This window comes from Erythrolamprus reginae, chromosome 1 (assembly GCF_031021105.1).
Source record: "Erythrolamprus reginae isolate rEryReg1 chromosome 1, rEryReg1.hap1, whole genome shotgun sequence".
Classification (NCBI taxonomy): Eukaryota; Metazoa; Chordata; class Lepidosauria; order Squamata; family Dipsadidae; genus Erythrolamprus; species Erythrolamprus reginae.
The window spans coordinates 424,458,336-424,480,511 of NC_091950.1; the positions used below are offsets into that span (position 1 = coordinate 424,458,336).

The 22,176-nt window shown below is 46.5% G+C and overlaps 1 protein-coding gene across 1 annotated transcript in view; it reads left to right on the forward strand.

Moving 5' to 3' along the window:
• The window catches only part of MYO18A (myosin XVIIIA), a 201,529-nt gene that overhangs the window by 127,718 nt on the left and 51,635 nt on the right, over window positions 1–22,176 (forward strand). The window contains 5 exon segments of the mRNA XM_070735473.1: window positions 1,530–1,657; window positions 2,085–2,239; window positions 8,141–8,264; window positions 11,060–11,260; window positions 14,798–14,908. Coding sequence (XP_070591574.1) covers window positions 1,530–1,657; window positions 2,085–2,239; window positions 8,141–8,264; window positions 11,060–11,260; window positions 14,798–14,908 — 719 coding nt within the window.

Consider the following 22,176-nt stretch of genomic DNA (forward strand, 5'->3'; position numbering starts at 1 on the left):
CCTCTGTGGGGCCTCTCTAGGAATCTCCTGGGAGGAAACAGGACTGGAAAAGGCGGGGAGAAGCTTCCCTGGGGCCTTTCTAGGAATCTCTTGTGAGGAAACAGGGCCGGAAAAGGCAGGGAGAAGCCTCTGTGGGGCCTCTCTAGGAATCTCCTGGGATGAAACAGGACTGGAAAAGGCAGGGAGAAGCCTCTGTGGGGCCTCTCTAGGAATTTCCTTGGAGGAAACAGGGCCGGAAAAGGCAGGGAGAAGACTCCATGGGGCCTCTCTAGGAATCTCCTGGGAGGAAACAGGGCTGGAATAGGCGGGGAGAAGCTTCCCTGGGGCCTTTCTAGGAATCTCTTGTGAGGAAACAGGGCCGGAAAAGGCAGGGAGAAGCCTCTGTGGGGCCTCTCTAGGAATCTCCTGGGATGAAACAGGACTGGAAAAGGCAGGGAGAAGCCTCTGTGGGGCCTCTCTAGGAATTTCCTGGGAGGAAACAGGGCCGGAAAAGGCAGGGAGAAGCTTCCATGGGGCCTCTCTAGGAATCTTCCTGGGAGGAAACAGGGCTGGAAAAGGCAGGGAGAAGCCTCCTTGGAGCCTCTCTAGGAATCTCCTGGGAGGAAACAGGGCTGGAAAAGGCAGGGAGAAGCCTCCTTGGGGCCTCTCTAGGAATCTCCTGGGAGGAAACAGAGCTGGAAAAGGCGGGGAGAAGCCTCCGTGGGGCCTCTCTAGGAATCTCCTGGGAGGAAACAGGGCTGGAAAAGGCAGGGAGAAGCCTCCTTGGGGCCTCTAGGAATCTCCTGGGAGGAAACAGAGCTGGAAAAGGCGTGGAGAAGCCTCCGTGGGGCCTCTCTAGGAATCTCCTGGGATGAAACAGGGCTGGAATAGGTGGGGAGAAGCTTCCCTGGGGCCTTTCTAGGAATCTCTTGTGAGGAAACAGGGCCGGAAAAGGCAGGGAGAAGCCTCCGTGGGGCCTCTCTAGGAATCTCCTGGGATGAAACAGGGCTGGAAAAGGCAGGGAGAAGCCTCCGTGGGGCCTCTCTAGGAATCTCCTGGGAGGAAACAGGGCTGGAAAAGGCAGGGAGAAGCCTCTGTGTGGCCTCTCTATGAATCTCCTTGGAGGAAACAGGGCCAGAAAAGGCAGGGAGAAGCCTGCTTGAGGCCTCTCTAGGAATCTCCTGGGAGGAATCAGGGCCGGAAAAGGTGGGGAGAAGCCTCCATGGGGCCTCTCTAGGGATCTCCTGGGAGGAAACAGGGCCTCTGCCCTCCCTGTGGTTTCCCCAGTCACACGCATTATTTGCTTTTACATTGATCCCTATGGGAAAAGTTGCTTCTTCTTACAAACTTTTCTACTTAAGAACCTGGTCACGGAACGAATGAAGTTCGTAAGTAGAGGCACCACTGTATATGGATTTATGCATGGGTTAAAAAGAAATGTAAAAACTTTTTGCAAAAAATAATAATGAAAGATCGGGACTGGCTTTGGGGAGGGGCGATGCCCTCCCCCCTGCAAGACGCCCTGCCCACTGGCTTTCTCCTGCCCCCAGGTGGCGAATGGCGCTTGAAGTACGAGCGGGCGGCGCGAGAGATCGACTTCACCAAAAAACGGCTGCACCAGGAGTTCGAGGACAAGCTGGAGGTGGAGCAGCAAAGCAAGCGGCAGCTGGAGAGACGGGTAAGGGGTCTCCCATGGGGAGGGGGTCCGTGGGGGTTCCCCCCCCCCCCGGGTATTTTTGCATACAGAGCCCTGTGTCAAGGTTCCAGGTAACATAATAATAATAATAATAATTTATTAGATTTGTATGCCGCCCCTCTCCGCAGACTCGGGGCAGCTCACAACAATAATAAAACAATGTACAATGTGACAAATCTAATGTTTAAAAGAAAACACATTAAAAACCCAACATTTAAAAACCATGCAACACAAGCACATCATACATAAAACTATATAAGCCTGGAGGAGATGTCTCAATTCCCCCATGCCTGGCGATATAAGTGGGTCTTAAATACAAGGAGGGTGGGGGCAGTTCTAATCTTTGGGGGGAGTTGATTCCAGAGGGTCGGGGCCGCCACAGAAAAGGCTCTACGGTTTCTCTTGGCAGCTGACCGACTTGCAGGCGGACAACGAGGAGACCCAGCGGGCTCTGCAGACCCTCAAGAAGAAATGCCAGCGGCTGACGGCCGAGCTGCAGGACACCAAACTACACCTGGAAGGGCAGCAGGGCCGCAACCACGAGCTGGAGAAGAAGCAGCGCCGGTGAGGAGGAAGGCAGGCGGGATCCAGGCTGGGGGCAGGAAGAGGAGGAGGAGGAGGAGGAGGAGGAGGAGGAAGACTGCAGGATACTTGATGCTCTCAGAGCTTGGTGGTTTTCTTGCATGACGTTTCACCATCGAAATAGGGAATGTTATCAGTGGCCCCCTGTTTATACCCTCGTGCAGTGTTTCCCAGCCTTGGCAACTTGGAGATATCTGGCTGGGGAATTCTGGGAACTTGAAGTCCAAATATCTTCAAGTGGCCAAGGTCCGGAAACACTGCACGAGTGTAAAGTGACCAGATTTTAAGATTGGGAAAGAGGGATACTGTTGGGGGGGGGGGGCTAAAAAAAATTCTCTCTCTCCCTCCCTCTTTCTTCCTCTCTTCATCCCTTCCTCTCTCTTCTCTCTCTCTTTCTCTCTCTTCCTTCCTCCCTTTCTCTCTTTCTCTCTCCCTCCTTCCCTTCCTCTCAGTCTCTTTCTCTCTCTCATCCTTCCTCCCTTTCTCTCTTTCTCTCTCCCCTCCTCTCTTTTTCTCTCTCTCTCTCTTTTCTCATTGTATTCTGTTGGGGTTCCACGTGCAGCATAAGTACCCCCCCAAAAAAAATACAAGCTCAATGCAACACACACACACACACACACACACACACACACACACACACACACACACATTTTCCTACTGTTATCCCCCGCAGCCTGTCAGATGCATCATATGAAGCCTTGTGATGAGATGGAAAAATCTCATCAACTGGCTCCGTTGAAACTCACGTTACCCTAAAAGGAAATCTATTTATTTAGGGTACAGCGTAGATCACATGGCTCACCATGAAAGGGAGGGAGGAAGGAAAGAAAGAAAGAAAGAAAGAGAGAGAGAAAGAGAGAAAGAGAGAAAGAAAAAGAAAAGGGAGGGGTGAGGAAGCGAAATAAATAAAGAGAAAAGAAAGGAAGGAGAAGGAGGGAGGGAAGGAAGGGAGAAAGGAGGGAGAGAGAGAGGAAGGAAAGGAAAAAGAAAGAAAAAATAGGGGAAGGAAAGAAAGATGGAGAAAAAAAGGAAGAAGAGAAGAAGGTGGGAGGGAGAGAAGGAAGGAGAAGGAAAGAAAAAGGTGGAAGAAAAGAAAGAAGATAGAAAGAAAGAAATGAGAAGACGGAGGGAGGCAAGGGGAGAGAAAGAAAAAAGGGGGAGAGGAATGAAGGAAGAAAGGCAGAAAAGAAAAACAAAGACGGAAGAAAAGGCAGGAAGGAAAAGAATGAAAGAAAGAAAGTGAAGATAGAAAAGGAAGGAAAGAAAAAGAAAGAAAGAAAAAGAAAGAAAGAAAGAAAGGCTATAAGGAAAGGAAAGAGGTTCTTCCTCTTTGGAACTAAGCCCCTTCCTTCCTTTCTCCCCGTGAAAGAGAGAAGACAAGAAAAGCCATTTAACCACCCGAGACACTTTCATCACATTACCGTAATGATCACAGGAGGAGGGGCAGGGGGGGGGGGAGAACCAGCCTAATTATGTCCAATTTCCAGAGAGCAGGCCTGGCATTAATGCCGCGCGTGATTACCAGGTGCAAAGAGACGCTGCGCCTCCACGGACCCAACACATACGGGTCACTCCGGCCGAGGTTGCAAATTGGTCTGGGGGCTTTCCCTCTCCCCCCGTGCTCAATCCCCCTCCCCAGGCAGGACTAGGGCAAGGGTCTCCTCTCTCTACTTTTTGAGACCCCCTTTTTACCCAGACCCCCAGTGATCTTCGTACACGGTTGAATTTTAATGATTTTTATCTTTCTTTCTAACTGGTTTTTATTAGAGTGCTTCTGTCCAGCCTTTTATGTCTCTATCTACACAGCCCAGACTTTTTCTTTCTAAAAGAGAGAGAGAGAGAGAGAAGGAAAGCAAGGGCTGGCAGATTGAAAGGATGGATGTACAGGTGGGAGAGAGAGAGAGATGAGAGAGATGGATGGAGATAGAGACATACAGAATGGACAAATAGACATGATAGATAGATTGATATGTCTATACTTTATAGATGAGAGATACATGTGATGGATGTGATGAATGATGTATGAATGGATGGATGGACAGACAGAAGGAAAGACAGGGCAGGACAAATAGAGATAGACAAAAAATAGATAAATAGACACATGATAGAAACATAGAAACCTAGAAGACTGACGGCAGAAAAAGACCTCCTGGTCCATCTCGTCTGCCCTTATACTATTTCCTGTATTCTATCTTAGGATGGATCTATGTGTATCCCAGGCATGTTTCAATTCAGTGACTGTGGATTTATCAACCACGTCTGCTGGAAGTTTGTTCCAAGCATCTACCACTATTTCAGTCAAATAATATTTTCTCATGTTGCTTTTGATCTTTCCCCCAACTAACTTCAGATGATAGATTAGATGATGGATGGATGGATGGATGGAGATAGAGATAGGCAGGCAGGTAGACAGAATGGACAAATAGACATGATAGATTAGACAGATTCGTTGATATGTCTATACTGTATAGATATAGATGAGAGACGAATGAGACAGATAGACAGACGGAAGGATAGGATAGGACAGGTAGGATTGATAGAGATAGACAGAAAAAATAGATAAATAGACACATGTTAGATTTGACAAGGGATTGATGGATGGATGGAAAGAGAGAGAGGCAGGCAGGCAGACAGATAGAATGGACAAATAGACATGATAGAATAGATAGATTGATTGATATGTCTATACTATATAGATAGATGGATGAATGGATATGTATGTAGGTAGGTAGGTAGGTAGATAGATAGATAGATTAGATAGATGATAGATAGATAGATAGATAGATAGATTAGATAGATGATAGATAGATAGATAGATTAGATAGATAGATAGATAGATAGATAGATAGATAGACAGACAGACAGACAGACAGACAGACAGACAGACAGACAGACAGACAGACAGACAGACAGACAGGTAGGTAGATAGATAGATTAGATAGATAGATTAGATAGATAGATAGATAGATAGATAGATAGATAGATTAGATAGATAGATTAGATAGATAGATAGATAGATAGATTAGATAGATGATAGATAGATTAGATAGATAGATTAGATAGATAGATAGATGATAGATAGATAGATAGATATATTAGATAGATGATAGATAGATGATAGATATATTAGATAGATGATAGATAGATAGATAGATAGATTGGATAGATTAGATAGATTAGATAGATAGATAGATAGATAGGTAGGTAGGTAGGTAGGTAGAATAGATAGATAGATAGATAGATAGATAGATAGATTAGATAGATAGATAGATAGATAGATAGATAGATAGAGATAGATAGATAGATAGATAGATAGAGATAGATAGATAGATAGATAGATAGATAGATAGATAGAGATAGACAGACAGACAGACAGACAGACAGACAGACAGACAGACAGATAGATAGATAGATGGGCAGACAGCAGAACAGGACAGATAGGGCAGATAGAGATAGACAGAAAAAATAAATCAACACATGATAGATCAGGTGAGAGATGGATGGATGGATGAAAAGACAGACAGACAGACAAACCTCAGAGGCAACTGAGAAGGAGAAAGCATGCTTGGCCTATTCCTTGCTGGAATTCCTCAGAGTAGAGTATCTCTGCAAAGTGAAGCTCAGTTGGGTGGCTGGAGGAATCACTCTGTCACTTTGTGGCAAGGAGTTCCAGGGGTGAAAGCAATCTTTCTCAGCCTTGAAGGCGGGTTAGCTATCTGGGGAATCCTAGGGAGTTTTGTGTGTCAAGGTTGTGGCAACCCTGGAGGAAATAATCTGAATCGAATCCAATCAAGGAGGCTGGACACAAAAGGGGAGGAGGATGCTATACACCCCCTCCTCTCCCCCAGGAGTGTGAATTGAGGCTGGGGTCCTGCCCCCCCCATCCCCTTCCCCCTTGACTTCACCCCATACCCTGTGCCCAGCCTGCCAGCCCAGCGCCTGGTGCCTTCCGCCAGCCAAGGAGGGGGCTTTTCTCCCCTCCCTGCCAACCCCCAATTTTCTCCCTTGTTCATGCTCCCTCCCCGCCCCCCCCCTGCCCCCCACTAACTGCCTGAGATGCCTCAATTAGCTATTCAGACAAAGCTGCCGGGAGGATTTTTTGCAATTTGCTCTGCTGCTTTCTGCTCTTCGGGAGGAAATTAAAGGCTTGTAAACAGTGGAGGGCAGAGAAGACCCCCGGCTGAGCCCGGGATTGGTGGGGAGGGGGCTCCCAGCAGGAGGGGCCGGGGGTTGTAAATTGGGTGGAGGTATTCCAGAAAAGGCATTCTCTCTCCATCATCTATCCATTCATCCATCTCTGTCTCTCTCTCTCTCTTTTTCTCTCTCTCATTCTCCTCTCTCTCATTCTCTTTCTTTCTCTCATTCTCTTGTTCTTTCTCTCATTCCCCCCCCCCTCTCTCATTCTCTCTCATTCTTTTTCATTCTTTCTCTCATTCTCTCTCTCTCTCTTTCTCTGTCTCTCTCTCTTATTCACTCTCTCTCTTCGTGTCTCTCTCTCTTCTTTCTCTCTCTCTCTCCCCAGTATCTTTTTCTGTCTCCATCCATCCATCTTTCATCATACTTTTCATCTAAAGTATGCAATAGATATTGCTGGAGGTGTCTGTAATATGGCAAATGATTTAGTTTTACTAGATAAGTGGTCAAAGCAATGGAAACTGCAGGAATCCTCAATCTGAGTACTGTATTGTATTGGCAGTTCTGTGTGAGCAACAACTTCAGATGAGAAGGACTGAGGGGTCGTGATTTCTGACCGTCTCAAAAAGGGGGAACAGTGCAGTCAGACCGTAGGGAAAGCAAGTAGGATGCTTGGCTGCATAGCTAGAGATATAACAAGCAGAAGATTGTGATCCTGCTGTATAGAGCGCTGGTGAGATCCCACTTGGAATACTGTGTCCAGTTGTGGAGACCTCACCTACAAAAAGATATTGACAGAATTGAAGGGGTCCAAAGACGGGTTACAAGAATGGTGGAAGGTCTTCAGCATAAAACGTATCAGGAAAGACTTCATGAACTCCATCTGTAGAGTCTGGAGGACAGAAGGAAAAGGGGGGACATGATTGAAACATTTAAATATGTTAAAGGGTTAAATAAGGTCCAGGAGGGAAGTGTTTTTAATAGGAAAGTGAACACAAGAACAAGGGGACACAATCTGAAGTTAGTTGGGGGAAAGATCAAAGGCAACATGAGAAAATATTATTTCACTGAAAGAGTAGTAGATCCTTGGAACCAACTTCCAGCAGACGTGATTGGTAAATCCACAGTAACTGAATTTAAACATGCCTGGGATAAACATAGATCCAATCTAAGATAAAAGACAGGAAATAGTATAAGGGCAGACTAGATGGACCAGGAGGTCTTTTTCTGCCGTCCGTCTTCTTCTATGTTTCTATGAACAGCCCTCTTACCAACTCACCCACAGCCCTTAACAACTGTGCCAAGGAAGGTCGTAAGATGGAGGAAAACTCCCTTGGCGAGTGTTTTCATTTAACGGCAGTGAAATTTTGGGGTTGGATTGTGGTCGTATCTCAACCACCTACCAAGGGGCTTATTGGATGGAGGGGGGGAAGCAGATTAAGGCAATGTAACCCCCCCACATTTGTGGTCCTAAACTGAGGACTGAATCAGAACCAACCTTGCCAGCATCTGCAGCAGCCTTTCCCACTTTTGATCGAATTGGAGATTTTTATTAAATATTCTGATTTGTTTAGGGTTCCCTCCACAGCTGCCGCCGTTGCGGATGAAATATTCAGCCGGCGAAATTGGGTCGGGAGCCGGGAAGCGTTTTCTCCTGGGGTGCAGCTGGCGGAAGGAGGGCCCCCCTTAATCGCCTCTTTTGCAATCCTTCTGTCCGTCTGTCTGTCTGTCTCCGGTCCACCCAAATAGGTTTGACGGGGAGCTTTCCCAGGCTCATGAAGAGGCGCAGCGCGAGAAGCTCGGGCGGGAGAAACTGGGACGGGAGAAGGACGTGCTGATGGCCGAGGTCTTTAGCCTCAAGCAGCAGTTGGAGGTGGGTGGTCCCGAGCCCCCAACCCTTCCTGTCGTTGTCATCCTGCGTCCAGGCTGCTCCTTCATTTCAGTAATAGAATGTCAAGAGATTTGGGCGGCCACTTGTCTGAAAAAGTGTAGGGACTCTTACTTACGCAGGGGGTTGGGCTGGATGACCTACAAGGTCCCTTCCAACTCTAATTATCTAGCTATTTATCATTTAGACCAGCGGCCCCCAAACTATGGCCCATGGGCCACACGCGGCCCGCTGGGGCCATTTATCCGGCCCGCCGGTGAGTGACAGAAGCACATCTAATTTTCCATGAATAAAATGCGGTATTTTGTTAGTAACTAATATCAATCATCAAAAAAGTTGCAAACGTTTTTTTTTCTAATTTTGTCATCCAGTTACATTCATTTTCTTTTAATTAAATTCCCTCCTCAAAAAAGTACAACACCAATTACAGTGTTCCCCTCGATTTTCGCGGGTTCGAACTTCGCGAAATGTCTATACCACGGTTTTTCAAAAATATTAATTTAAAAATACTTTGCGGTTTTTTCCCTATACCACGGTTTTTTCCTGCCCGATGACGTCATATGTCATCGCCAAACTTTCGTCCACCTTTAATAAATATTTTTTTAATAAACTTTAATAAAGAAACATGGTGAGTAATAATCTAAATGGTTGCTAAGGGAACGGGAAATGGCAATTTAGGGGTTTAAAGTGTTAAGGGAAGGCTTGTGATACTGTCCATAGCCAAAATAGTGTATTTACTTCCGCATCTCTACTTCGCGGAAATTTGACTTTCGTGGGCGGTCTCGGAATGCATCCTCCGCGAAAATCGAGGGAACACTGTATATTTCTAACTTATTAACCATTATGCCAAAGTGCTTCCTTTTTTCTGTATACATTTTTCTATAAGCCAAGAAAACCTTGTATAGCCAATCAGATGTTAACAAAAGAAAATTAAAAAAAATATAAACTTATATGAATTTCAGACTTCTCCCCTCCCCCCTCTAAATAGTACGTTCCCATTTTGTTTTTTACTTTAAAACAAGGTATGTGCAGTGTGCATAGGGATTTGTTCATAGGTTTTTTTTTATAGTCCGGCCCTCCAACAGTCCGAGGGACAGTGAACTGGCCCCCCTGTGCAAAAAGTTTGGGGACCCCTGATTTAGACTTATATGAGGGTTATCCAGAAAGTCAGGTTACAAGGCACGTAGCTCTCGCGGGGAATGTTCATGGGGGAAGTTGGTATGACTATCATGTAGCGGGAAGCCAGCGGAAGAGACCGGGCAGTGCCAGGGGTCAGTAGATCATCGACTGGCGTTGTGGCGAAGGTTAGAGATGGGCATCTTCATTCCGTTGCCCTCCAAGTGCGAAGTGCGCGCTGTCATACGCTACCTGAATGCTAGAATAGAATAGAAATAGAATAGAATAGAATAGAATAGAATGTTATTGGCCACGTGTGATTGGACACTCAAGGAATTTGTCTTGGTGCAGATGCTTCTCAGCGTACATAAAATAAAAAGAGACATTGGTCAAGAATCATGTGGTACAAGACTTAAGGATTGTCACTGTAAAGACACCCCCCCCCCCTAACAATCTCATTTTGCCCACCCCAGAAGGACGGAAGGCTGAGTCAACCTGGAGCCGGTCAGGATCGAACTCCTGGCAGTGGGCAGTCAGCAGGATTAGCCTGCAACACTGCATTCCAACCCTTGCACTGCTACTGCTCGTGGTGGCTTTTATTTATTTATTAATGTGATTTGTAGGCTGCCTAGCTCCTTATGGATTCTGGGTGGCTTTGAGGGGCTCCTGGGGCCCTCAGACCCCAAAGAAGTCCCTGCCTTCTTTGGAGCTTCTTGACTCCAGAGAAGAGGGTGGGGGTCAACCTGGTCTCCATAGCACCAGAAGGCCAAGGCCAGAAAGAACGGGTGGGAACTCATCAAAGAGAGAAGCCACCTGGAATTAAGGAGGAATTTCCAGACAGGGAGGGAGGACAATTAACCGGTGGAACAGCTTGCCACGAGAAGTTGTGGGCGCTCCAGCAGCGGAGGTCTTCAAGATAAGATTGTCTGGGATGGTAGAAGGACTCCTGCCGTGGGCAGAGGGTTGGGCTAGAAGAACTGCAAGCTCTGTAAGGGAGGGAAGGAAGAAGGAAGGAAGAAAAGAAGGAAAGAAAGATAAAGAAAGAAGGAAAAGAAGGAAAGAGGGATAGAAGGAGGAGAGGGAAGGAAAAGGAAGGAAGGAAAGAAAGGAAAGAAAGAAGGAAAGAGAGATGGAAGATGGAGGGGGAAGGAAAAGCAAGGGAGGAAGGAAAGAAGGAAGGAAGGAAAAGGCAAAGGGGAGGGAGGAAAGAGATGAAGGGAAGGAAGAAGGAAGAATGGAGAAGAGGAAGGGAAGAAGGAAGGAAAGGAGAAGGGAAGGAAGGGAGGAAGGAAGGAGAAGGCAAAGGGGAGGAAGGAAGGAGGGAAGAAGGAAGAATGATAACAGGAAGGAAGGAAAAGGCAAAAGGGGAAGGAAGGAGATGAAAGGAGGTAAAAAGGAAGAACGGAGAAAAGGAAGAAAAGAAATGAAAAGAGGGGGGGAAAGGAAGGGAGACTGCTGAAGAAAGAGAGGGAGGGAGATGAAGATAGGGAAGAAGGGAAGAAGGGAGAACAGAGGGAGGGAGGCCAATGAGTGGAAGTTCTCCGAGGCCTCTTGGGGTTGGACTAGATGATCTCCAAGGCCCCTTCCAGGCCTGGGCTTTTCTGACCCGTTGCCGATGGAGCCTCCGATTGAATTGGGGTGCCCCCTTTGTGTCCCCCCCCCAGGACAAAGAGGCCCAGATCCTGACCTCCACGCAGAAGGTCCAGGGCCTGGAGGCCGAGCTGCAGGACCTCTCCTGCCAGGAGTCCAAAGACGAGGCCTCTCTGGCCAAAGTCCGCAAGCAGCTGCGGGACCTGGAGGCCAAAGCCAAAGACCAGGAGGAGGAGCTGGACGAGCAGGCGGGCACCATCCAGATGTTGGAGCAGGTAAGAGGCCCAGGGCGGGGCGGGCGGAAACTCCCAGCCTCCGCGGTGGCTCTGGCTGTGCCGGTTTTCTGGGCGGGCCGGTTTCTCCGCGGGACGAGACGCCCCGACTTGACTCTCCTCTCCACCTGCGGGGCCTTCTCTGGCCCCAGTTTGGGGCTGCCAGGGAGGGGAGGGGGCAGCGGCCCCACCACCCTCTCAGCCATGCAGGCGGTAGAAGCTGCGGCGGCCCGGAGGGTGAGTGACGGACGGACGAGGAAGGAGAAGATTTGTGGCTCAGGGCTAAAAAAAGAGCTAGGGGAGGGGGGTCTCCTTGCGGAGGGTTTATGACCCAGCTAGGCGGCAGCATCAGAGTTAGAATGGAAGGGGGGGGGTTCCTGGGGGGGAGAGGAGGAGGAAGAGGAGGAAGAAAAAGTCTGTGGGGGCCTTGGTGCTCCCTGAACTGCAAATGTTTCACGTCCCAGCTAGGTTACATCACCAGTGCTAGAGGCGAGTGGGGTTTCTGAGAGGAGGAGGAGGAAGAGGAGGAGGAACCGTGGGGTCCCTGGGTGGTCTCTGAGCTTGGTGGCTTTCTTGTAGATGTTTCACGACCCAGCTAGGTAACGTCACCAGTGCTCGAAGGAAAGGGGTTTGCTTTCTGTTTATATATACAAGTTGCTTATTCTGTCGGTGTTGATCAGAGTGTCATTTGTGTTTTTGGTGGTTCTTTGATTAGACTGACTGACAAACAGACAGCAACAGAGAGAGAGAGAGAGAGAGAGGATGCATGGATGGATGGAAGAGAGAGAGAGATTGATAGCTAGATTGAGATATATATACAGTATATATATATATATATATATATATAGATAGATAGATAGATAGATAGATAGATAGATAGATAGATAGATAGATAGATAGATAGATAGATAATAGATGGTTGGAGAGAAGAAGAGAGATGATGGATGGATGGATGTATAGAAGAGAGAGAGATAATAGATGGATGAATGGATGGTAGAAGGATGGATAGATGGATAGATGGATGGATGGATAGATAGATAGATAGATAGATAGATAGATAGATAGATAGATAGATAGATAGATAGATAATAGATGGTTGGAGAGAAGAAGAGAGATGATGGATAGATGGATGGATGGATGGATGGATGGATAGATAGATAGATAGATAGATAGATAGATAGATAGATAGATAATAGGTTGGAGAGAAGAAGAGAGATGATGGATGTATGGATGTATAGAAGAGAGAGAGATAATAGATGGATTAATGGATGGTAGATGGATGGATGGATGGATGGATAGGTAGATAGATAGGTAGGTAGGTACAAGACAGATAGAGAGGGATAGGTGGATGGAAATTAGATTAGATAGGTAGATGGATGTTTTCTCACAGACATTTCTTGACCCAAATAGGCAACATCATCCAATTTGCTCTTAGCTTACATTCCAGGTTGCCCTGTCAGTGTTGGTGGGAGTGGTCCTGGGGGGGGGGGGATTCTTTGGGCTGTTGGCAGTTTCTTAATTGGGGTCTAGTTTACCCCTTGTTTGTTGTTCATCTTCTCCTCTGGGTGCTGATTGTTGTGCGTGTGTGTTTGTGTTTTGGTCTTCTCCTTCTTCCTTTTCTGACTTTGGGGGCCACTGACCCAGTGGCTCTCTTCCCAGGACCCCAAGGGCAGCCCCAGGGGGCTTGGTTTGCCCACCAAGGGGGCTTCCGGCTGGCAGCTGGGTCTAAATATTGCCCGCCCCAGCATGAAGGGCTGTGGGGAGGGCAGGAGTTGGCAGGGGCTGGCAAAGCGAAGCGGATTGATGCCAAAGCTGGTTCTCAGATGAAGGGTGTGTGTGTGTGTGTGTGTGTGTGTGTCTGTGTGTGAGGCCGTTATGTTTCTGCTGGGCCTTTCGGAGGAACCAGGCAGAACGCTTGGGGGGCCCCGGTTGTCTCAAGAGAGTCCGTGCAGAGGCTGTCCTGGGGGAGAAAAGCCGAGGAGGGGGCCCAGCCAGGCAGCTTCCGGGAGTCACCGGGGTCTTCGGAAGAACAGGGGCGCTGCTGCTAGGAGGATTTCGTGTATTTATTGTCTACTGGCCTATCTGTCCGTCCATGCAGCCATCGTAGCTGTCTGTCTGTCTCTTTCTCTCTGTATGTGGCTGTTCATGTGTAGAGACACACATACATAGAACTATCTACCTAACACTCTCTCTCTGCATCCATCCATTTATCCACATCTGTCAGTCTACCTGTCTCTCTCCTATTTCTATCTCCTATCATCCATCCATCATCTCTCTCTCTCTCTCTCTCTCTGTGTGTCTATATTCTCTCTTCTATTATCTATCCATTATCTGTCTGTCTGTCTGTCTGTCTGTCTGTCTGTCTGTCTGTCTGTCTGTCTGTCTGTCTGTCTGTCTGTCTATCTATCTATCTATCTATCTATCTAATCTATCTATCTACAGTGGTACCTCGTCTTACGAACAACCCGAGATACGAACCCTGGGTTCAGAAATTTTTTGCCTCTTCTTACGAACGCCGCCCTGCTGTCGCTTTTTGAAACAGCCGGGGGGCTTCTCAGAATCCTCCTGAACCCAAACGCCAAACCTGAACTTCCAGGTTCAGCGTTCGGGAAGCCGCCGAGAAGCCCCCCGGCTGTTTTAAAAGGTGACAGCCGGGCGGCGGGGCTTCTCGGTGGCCCCCGGAACGCCGAACCCGGAAGTTCGGGTTGGTGTTCGGGTTCAGGAGGACGCTGAGAAGCCCCCCGGCTGTTTCAAAAGGTGACAGTCGGGCGGCGGCGGTTTTTTGCATTTTTTTTTCATTGCACGGATTAATTGATCTTACATTGTTTCCTATGGGAAACAATGTTTCATCTTACAAACTTTTCGTCTTACGAACCTCCCCCGGGAACCAATTAGGTTCGTAAGACAAGGTATTACTGTATCTATCTATCTATCTATCTATCTATCTATCTATCTATCTATCTATCTATCTATCTATCTCTATATCTACCTACCTACCTACCTATTTACCCACCCACCCATCATCTCTCTCACTAACAGTCTGTCTGTCTGTCCATGTATCCATCCATTCGCCTACCTAATTTAGAGAGCACCCACCTGACTCCTAGAGCAGGGCTGTCAAACTGGCGGTCCATGGTCCACTGGCCACACCCACAGGCCGGTTTAGTGAAGAGGGGAGAAGTCACCCTACGTCATGTAAATGACTCCATGACGGGTTTCACATTAGACGGAGCTATCCCAGAAAGAGGGGCAGTTGTCCTCTTAGACCAGGGGCCTCCAAACATGGCCACTTTAAGACCGGTGGACTTCAACTCCCAGAATTCCCCAGCCTGCGTGGCTAATGGGGGAGTTCTGGGAGTTGAAGTCCACCAATCTTAAAGGGCCCAAGGTGAAATGACTTGGGAATTCTGGGAGTTGAGGTCCGCCAATCTTAAAGGGTCCAAGTAGACCCCTTGCTCCTGACCCTTGGGTGCCCTCTGGGGGTCCCCCTGTTCCCTTCCAAGGAGCCCCCTCTCACCAACTCTTCTCCCCCCACCCCAGGCCAAACTCCGACTGGAGATGGAGATGGAGAGGCTGCGACAGACACACTCCAAGGAAGTGGAGAGCCGCGACGAGGAAGTGGAGGAGATCCGCCAGTCGTGCCAGAAGAAGGTGAGCCAAGGTGGACAGGTGGGGTGGGTGGTTCTCTGGAAGTGCCTCCTCCAGAGTCAGGGGCATCCTGCTTGCTCAGGTGTTGTTTGTGAACATCCCTATCGTAGTGAAGAGCCTCCATGTTGTTATAGTCTGTCAACCTGGTTGCCCCCGTTCACCAAACTCCAGGGGCTTCGTAGGCCTCGCTTGGCATTTAAAGTGATTTTGCAAAGTGGGAAAACGATATTTCAGAACTCCAGGGATCAGGGATGTTTTATTTTACTTTATTTTTATATTATTTTATTTTTTATATTATTAGTTTAGTTTAGTTATTTATTTTATTTTAGTTGTTTCTTTAATTTTTTATTTTATTTTTATACTATTTTAATATTTTATTTTATTTTCATATTATTTTATATTTTATATTATTAGTTTAGTTGTTTATTTTATTTTAGTTTTTTATTTTAGTTTATTTTAATATTATTTTAATATTATTTTATTTTTATATTTTATTTTTTATACAGTATTATTTTATTTTTACATTTTATTTTTTATATTATTTTATTTTTATATTTTATTTTTTATATTATTTTATTTTTATATTTTATTTTTTTATATTGGTTTGGTTTAGTTTAGCTTTTTATTGTAGTTTATTTTATGATTTTAGTTTAGTTTTTTTAAATTTTATGATTTTTTATCATGTTTGTCTTTTATTTTGTTTTCATTTCCTTGGGTTTGCTTAACGACTGTGACTCGCTTAATGACCGTGTCAGTTTTTATTTTATTTTTATACTATTTTAATATTTTATTTTATTTTCATATTATTTTATATTTTATATTATTATTTTAGTTTATTATTTTAGCTTTTTATATTATTTTATTTTTATATTTTATTTTTTATATTATTTTATTTTTATGTTTTATATTGGTTTAGTTTAGTTTAGCTTTTTATTTTAGTTTATTTTAGGATTTTAGTTTAGTTTTTTTTAATTTTATTATTTTTTATCATGTTTGTCTTTTATTTTGTTTTTATTTCCTTTCTCATTCTCGTTTTAATTTAATCTTTTAGTTTTTCATTGTTTTTATTTTATTCTATCGTTTATTTCATTATTTCACGGAACAAATTTCTCCCTTTTAACATTGACGTAAATTTTGGGCTTCTACGCAGAGGCTGGGTTTGCTTAACGACTGTGACTTGCTTAACGACTCGCTTAATGGCCGTGTCCAATAAGGTCATAAAATCAATTGGGGCTTGGTGGCTGTGAAGCGAGGGCTGCTTGTATGTCTGGGGAAAATATTCGGAGAATTAATTGCTCAGGAAAAGGTGTGAAATTTCACAATGGGGCCGGAGTCACTTCCTGGTGACGACAAAGTTGGGCTCATCCTGGGTGAGGCCCAGAAATTGCTTTGGCGATGACAAAGCTCAGCCTTCCTGCAACAGCAGCAGATGTTGTGGGTGTTGCACAATAAACTAGTCCTCAGTTTACAACGATTCATTTCGTGGCCACGGGTGTCTTGGAACTGCTGTCCACAGGCCGTAGCCGCTCGCCCAAAGCTCAGCTGATTAAAACCATCAGACACGTAGTAACGGACTCATCTTTATTTCGGCCGCAGGGTTCCCACGGTGTGAGAGTGTTGTGTGCGTGGTGTGATCCCCTTTTATGACCATCGGAGGGCTACAGCCAGATTCACTTAATGACTGAGTTACTAGCTTAACCGCCGCAGCGAAGTGCTTGTTATCAACGGCAGGAAGAGAGCCGCCCTGAGTCTTCGGAGAGGGGCGGCATACAAATCTAAGTAATAAATAAATAATAAATAAATAATAAAGGTCGTAAAGACAGGACGAAACTGGCTTCATTGTCCTGCTCAGTAACAGAAATTCGGGGTTCACTTGTTGTGTTGTGTCGAGGACTGTCGATTGATTGATTAATTGATTGATTGATTGATTGGATTTGGACTGCTCACAGTCACTCATGCCCTCATCACCTCGAGGCTCAACTACTGTAACGCTCTCTACGTGGGGCGACCTTTGAAAAGTGTTTGGAAACTTCAGATCGTGCAGAATGCAGCTGCGAGAGCAATCATGGGCTTCTCTAAATATGCCCATGTTACACCAACACTCCACAGTCTGCATTGGCTGCCGATCAGTTTCCGGTCACAATTCAAAGTGTTGGTTATGACCTATAAAGCCCTTCGTGGCACCGGACCAGAATATCTCAGGGACCGCCTTCTGCTGCACGAATCCCAGCGACCAGTTAGGTCCCACAGAGTTGGCCTTCTCCGGGTTCCATCAACTAAACAATGTCGTCTGGCGGGACCCAGGGGAAGAGCCTTCTCTGTGGCGGCTCCGACCCTCTGGAACCAGCTCCCCCCTGAGATTAGGATTGCCCCCACCCTCCTTGCCTTTCGCAAGCTCCTTAAAACCCACCTCTGTCGTCAGGCATGGGGGAATTGAGGTTTTCCCTTCCCCCTAGGCTTATAGAATTTATACATGGTAGGTTTGTATGTATGAGTGCTTATTTAAATTGGGGTATTTTAGATTATTTTTTATATTAGATTTGTTCACATTGTCTTTTTTATTGTTGTTAGCCACCCCGAGTCTAATAAATACAAATATGCTGCCCCTCTCCAAGGCCCCGGGGGGGGGGGGGGGGCTTACAGCATATAAAAATAACAGAACATAATAGCAAATCCAATTAATTAAAACTAACAATCTAAAATCTAAACAATCTAAAATCCCCAATTATCCCCTGGCAGCATAAATGAGTATTGAGACTCTTACGGAAGGCGAGGAGGGTGGGGGCAATGTGAATCTCTGTGGGGGGAGCTGATTCCAGAGGGCTGGGGCCCCCACAGAGAAGGCTCTTCTCCTGGGCCCCGCCAAACGACATTGTTTAGTTGACGGGACCTGGAGAAGACCGACTCTGTGGGACCTAACCGGTCGCTGGGATTCATGCGGCAGAAGGCGGTCCCACAAGTAATCTGGCCCGATTACTGGCTATCTAGGCCAAACTTGTGAAGTTTGAAACTCGTGGATGTCAACTCCCAGAATTCCCCAGCCAGAATTCTGGGAATTGAAGACCACACGTCTTAAAAAGTTCCAAAGTTGGTCTAAGGCAGGGCTTTTTGCTCAGATGCTGCAAGGGCGCGCATGGGTGAGATGGTGCGCACTACTTCAGACAGATGGGTATCCATACGGTTCCCGTCTCCCCAATACGGAGGGTTGCCTAGGAGTGTGGGAGGAACGGAGGTTTATTCCCGGTGCAGCCGGGAGAGAACATTTCCCCAGCCGCGTCAGCTTCTCTTTTGTCGAGCGGGAAGAGGCTGCCTCCGGTTTTTCTCCCCCTCTGGGCGGCTCTAAAAGGCAAATTTGTTTGCAGTTTTAAGTCAGATTAATTAATTGGTTGATGTACATATGATTAACTAATTAAAACGTTCTCTAATCAGCGGAGAGCCGGAGAATAATGTCTTTATGACTTAGCCACGTGGCGCCTCCCGTTTCAGGGGAATGTGAATCAAAGGGCCTGCAGGTTGGGGGGCTCCCTGCCGGCAGTTCTTTCTTTCCCCGTTCTCTTTTTAATCTTCAGACTTTGGGAATTGGGGGAGTTGGAGAAACAGGGCTGGGGGGGGGGGCTAGTAGGAAGCAAAGGAAAGCAGGAATGAAAAGGAAAGTGGGCGGCTTTGAACAGGATGGGTCAGACTCAGGACACAAAGAAACACCCTTAATTTAATCCGGGAACAGTTTGGTCCAGTGATGAAGGCGCCTGGCTAGAAAGTAGGAGTTTGGGAGTTCTAGTTTTGCAATAGTCATGAAAGCCAGATGGGTGACTTTGGGCCAATCACCAGGAGACTGGGAATTCTAGTCCCGCCTTAGGGATGAAAGCCAGCTGGGTGACTTTGGGCTGGTTCCAGGGGTCACTGGAAGAAGAGAGGGAATAGAGGAAAAAAAGGAAGGAAGGAAGGAAGGGGAAAGGAAGGAAGGAGGAAGAAAAAATGGAAGGAAAGAATAGGCAGAAGGAAGGTGAAGAGGAAGAAGGGAGAGAATAGAGGAAAAAGGAAGAAAAGAGGAAAAGAAGGAAGGGAAGGAAAAAAGGAAGGAAAGAAGGAAAGGGGTGGGAAAAAAGGAAGGAGGAAGGAAGGAATGGAAGGAAAGAACGGGCAGAAGGAAGGTAAGAAGGAAGAAGGGAAAGGAATAGAGGAAAAAGGAAGGAAAGAAAGGAAAAGAAGGAAGGAAGGAAAGAAGGAAGTGAGGGAAGAAAGGAAGAAAAAAGGAAGGAATGAAAGGGTGGAAAGGAAGGAAGGAGGAGGGAAGAAATGGAAGGAAAGAACGGGCAGAAGGAAGGTAAGAAGGAAGAAGGGAGGGAATAGAGGAAAAAGGAAGGAAAGAAAGGAAAAGAAGGAAGGAAGGGAGGGAAGAAAGGAAGAAAAAAGGAAGGAATGAAAGGGTGGAAAGGAAGGAAGGAGGAGGGAAGAAATGGAAGGAAAGAACGGGCAGAAGGAAGGTAAGAAGGAAGAAGGGAGGGAATAGAGGAAAAAGGAAGGAAAGAAAGGAAAAGAAGGAAGGAAGGAAAGAAGGAAGGGAGGGAAGAAAGGAAGGAACGAAAGAGTGGAAAGGATGGAAGGAGGATGGAAAGAAGGAAGGAAAGAAGGAAGAAGGGAATAAAGGAAGGAAAGAAAGAAGGAGGAGAAGGAAGGAACAGGGAGCGCGAGATTCCGCCCCAAATGGCGGTGGCTGGGCGGACCCTTGCGCTCCCTTCGCGACCAGCTCTCCAATAACTGACAGGCACTGTCTACTGGGAGCAATTCACCCCTGGCTGGTTCTTCTCTCTCAGCCCAGCCTACATGACAGGGTTGTTGTTAGAAGGAAGACGAGAGGAAGAAGGAAAAAACTACTACTACTACTACTACTACTACTACTACTACTACTACTACTACCAATTATTATTATTGTTAGTATTATTAGTATTAGTATTATTATTAACTAGATTTGTGTGCCGCCCCTCTCTGAGAACTCTCGGCGGCTCACAACAATAATAACAATGTACAAATCCAATATCTAAAAACTCAATTTAAAAACCCTTATTAATAAAATAATCACACAACCTAATCAAACCATACATAAAACAGTAGTTAGGGGAGGTGTCAATATCCCCCTGCCTGGTGGCAAAGGTGAGTTTTCAACAACAGGGTGGGGGCGGTTCTGATCTCCGGAGGGAGTTGGTTCCTGAGGGCCGGGGCAGCCACAGAGAAGGCTCTTCCCCTGGGCCCCGCCAGACGACATTGCTTATGTCTGTCCATTGCCTTGAGCTATTCATAGAAGCCACCCAGGGCCCTTCCTTTAGAGCGGCCAGCAGCCCAGAGACATGAAACCCAAATAAATAAAATTAAAAGGTGAGATAAGACTAAATAAAGACTCTTTCTGTGGAAGTTGTGAAGCCTTAAGGGAGGAGAACCGGATGATAGATGGCACCTATTTCTTCCGCCCGCACATCCCATTGAAGTGACAGGTGTTTTGCCCGCTTAAATTTATTCATGCCGATTTATTCATCCCGTGCATTTATATGCGGCTGAGCCCAGCGCTCGGGGCAGCTTATCGCTGCAATAAAACACCCGTTCCTAGAAAGAAACACACACACCCTGGACGATAAATGTTAAGCTGCAGCCCCCATCACAACTCCACATCAAATATTAAAAACATCCACTGTAATAAATCGGGACGAAAGCAAAGCCTCTAGTCCCCATGATAAAAAAAAACCCCAATCAAAAATACAAAGGCCAAGCAGCGTCTTCAACCCTTCCAGGGCCATTCGCTCTTCCCGGCTTTCTGGAAAGTTTTGGGGTATTAGGTCATTTTGGGCTGATTTTATAGTGGGATGATAAATAAAACCAGTGCGAATTCTGATGGGTGTGAGTGTATGTGCTAAAATAAGATCAGGTGATTTTTATTATCTTTTTTTTTTTTTTACTGGCAGGCAGCAGTTCTCCAGATTGCCAAACAGCTGGGTTTATTTTATTTTATTTTCCTTTCCTTTCTTTTCTTTTCTTTTCCTTTCCTTTCTTTCCTTTTCTTTCTTTTCCTTTCCTTTCCTTTTTTCCTTTCCTTTCTTTTCTTTTCTTTTCTGTCTTTTGTTCTCTCCTTCTCCTCTTCCTTCCTTCCTTCCTTCCTTTCTTTTCTTTTCTCTCCCTCTCTCCATCTTCCTTTCCTTTCCCACTTCCTGCTTCCCCTCCTCTTTCCTGTTCCCTACCTCTTCTCCTTCCCATCCTCCTCTCCTTTCCCTCCATCCATTTTTCCCCTTCCTCTCTCCCTCTCCTTCCCTCCCTCTTCCCTCTTTCCCTCCTTCCTTTCCTTTATACCACTGTATTCCCCCTCCTGCTTCCATTCCCTCCCTCCTTTTCTTCCTCCCTCCCTCCCTCCCTTCCTCTTTTCCTTATATCTCTGCCTCCCCCCTCCTCCTTCCCTCCGTCCCTCCGACCGTCCCTCCCTCCGTCCCTCCCCTCCTTCCTTCCTTCCTTCCTTCCCCTTTTCCTTATACCTCTGCCTCCCCTCCTTCTCCTTCCCTCCTTCCCTCCGTCCCTCCCCTCCTTCTTTCCTTCCTTCCTAGCCTTCTCCAAAGTAAAGATAGTTGCCAACATATAAGAGGTCACTTAGTGACTGTTTGAACTTAGTGACCTACCTGAAGAAAGGGAGTACCTTGATGATATATTGATTGATTGATGTATTGATTGATTGATTGATTTGGACTTCTATGCCGTCCAATCCCGAAGGACTCAAGGTGGCTTACAATAACAATAGAATGTACACCCAATGCACAGGTGGAACTGACCAGTAGATCTGGACTGAGCTGGGACAGGACAGGAAGGGGGACTTTAGCCTGTCCTGATCAGCTGGTGCAGAGGTTGGTGAGAAATCCACGGCTTCCCACCACACTCTCTGTAGAAGGCCTGATGTCGATGGGGACTTGGGAGGGGGGATTTCCAGGAGGGGGCAGATAGATGCAGCCACAAAGCCTTTCATTCTTTGAGAGGTTTATTTATTTATTGTTAGAGTTGAAAGGGACCACGAAGGCCATCGAGTCCAACCCCCTGCCCAAGCAGGAACCCTATAGCACACCAGTCAAGTGGCAGTTCAATCTTCTCTTAAAAATGTCCAGAGTGTTGGAGTTCACAACGTCCGCTGGTAGGTTGTTCCATTGGTTGATCGCTCTGACCATCAGGAAGTTCCTCCTTATCTCCATGTTGAATCTCTCCTTGGTCAGCTTCCAGCCGTTGTTCCTCGTCCGGCCCTCTGG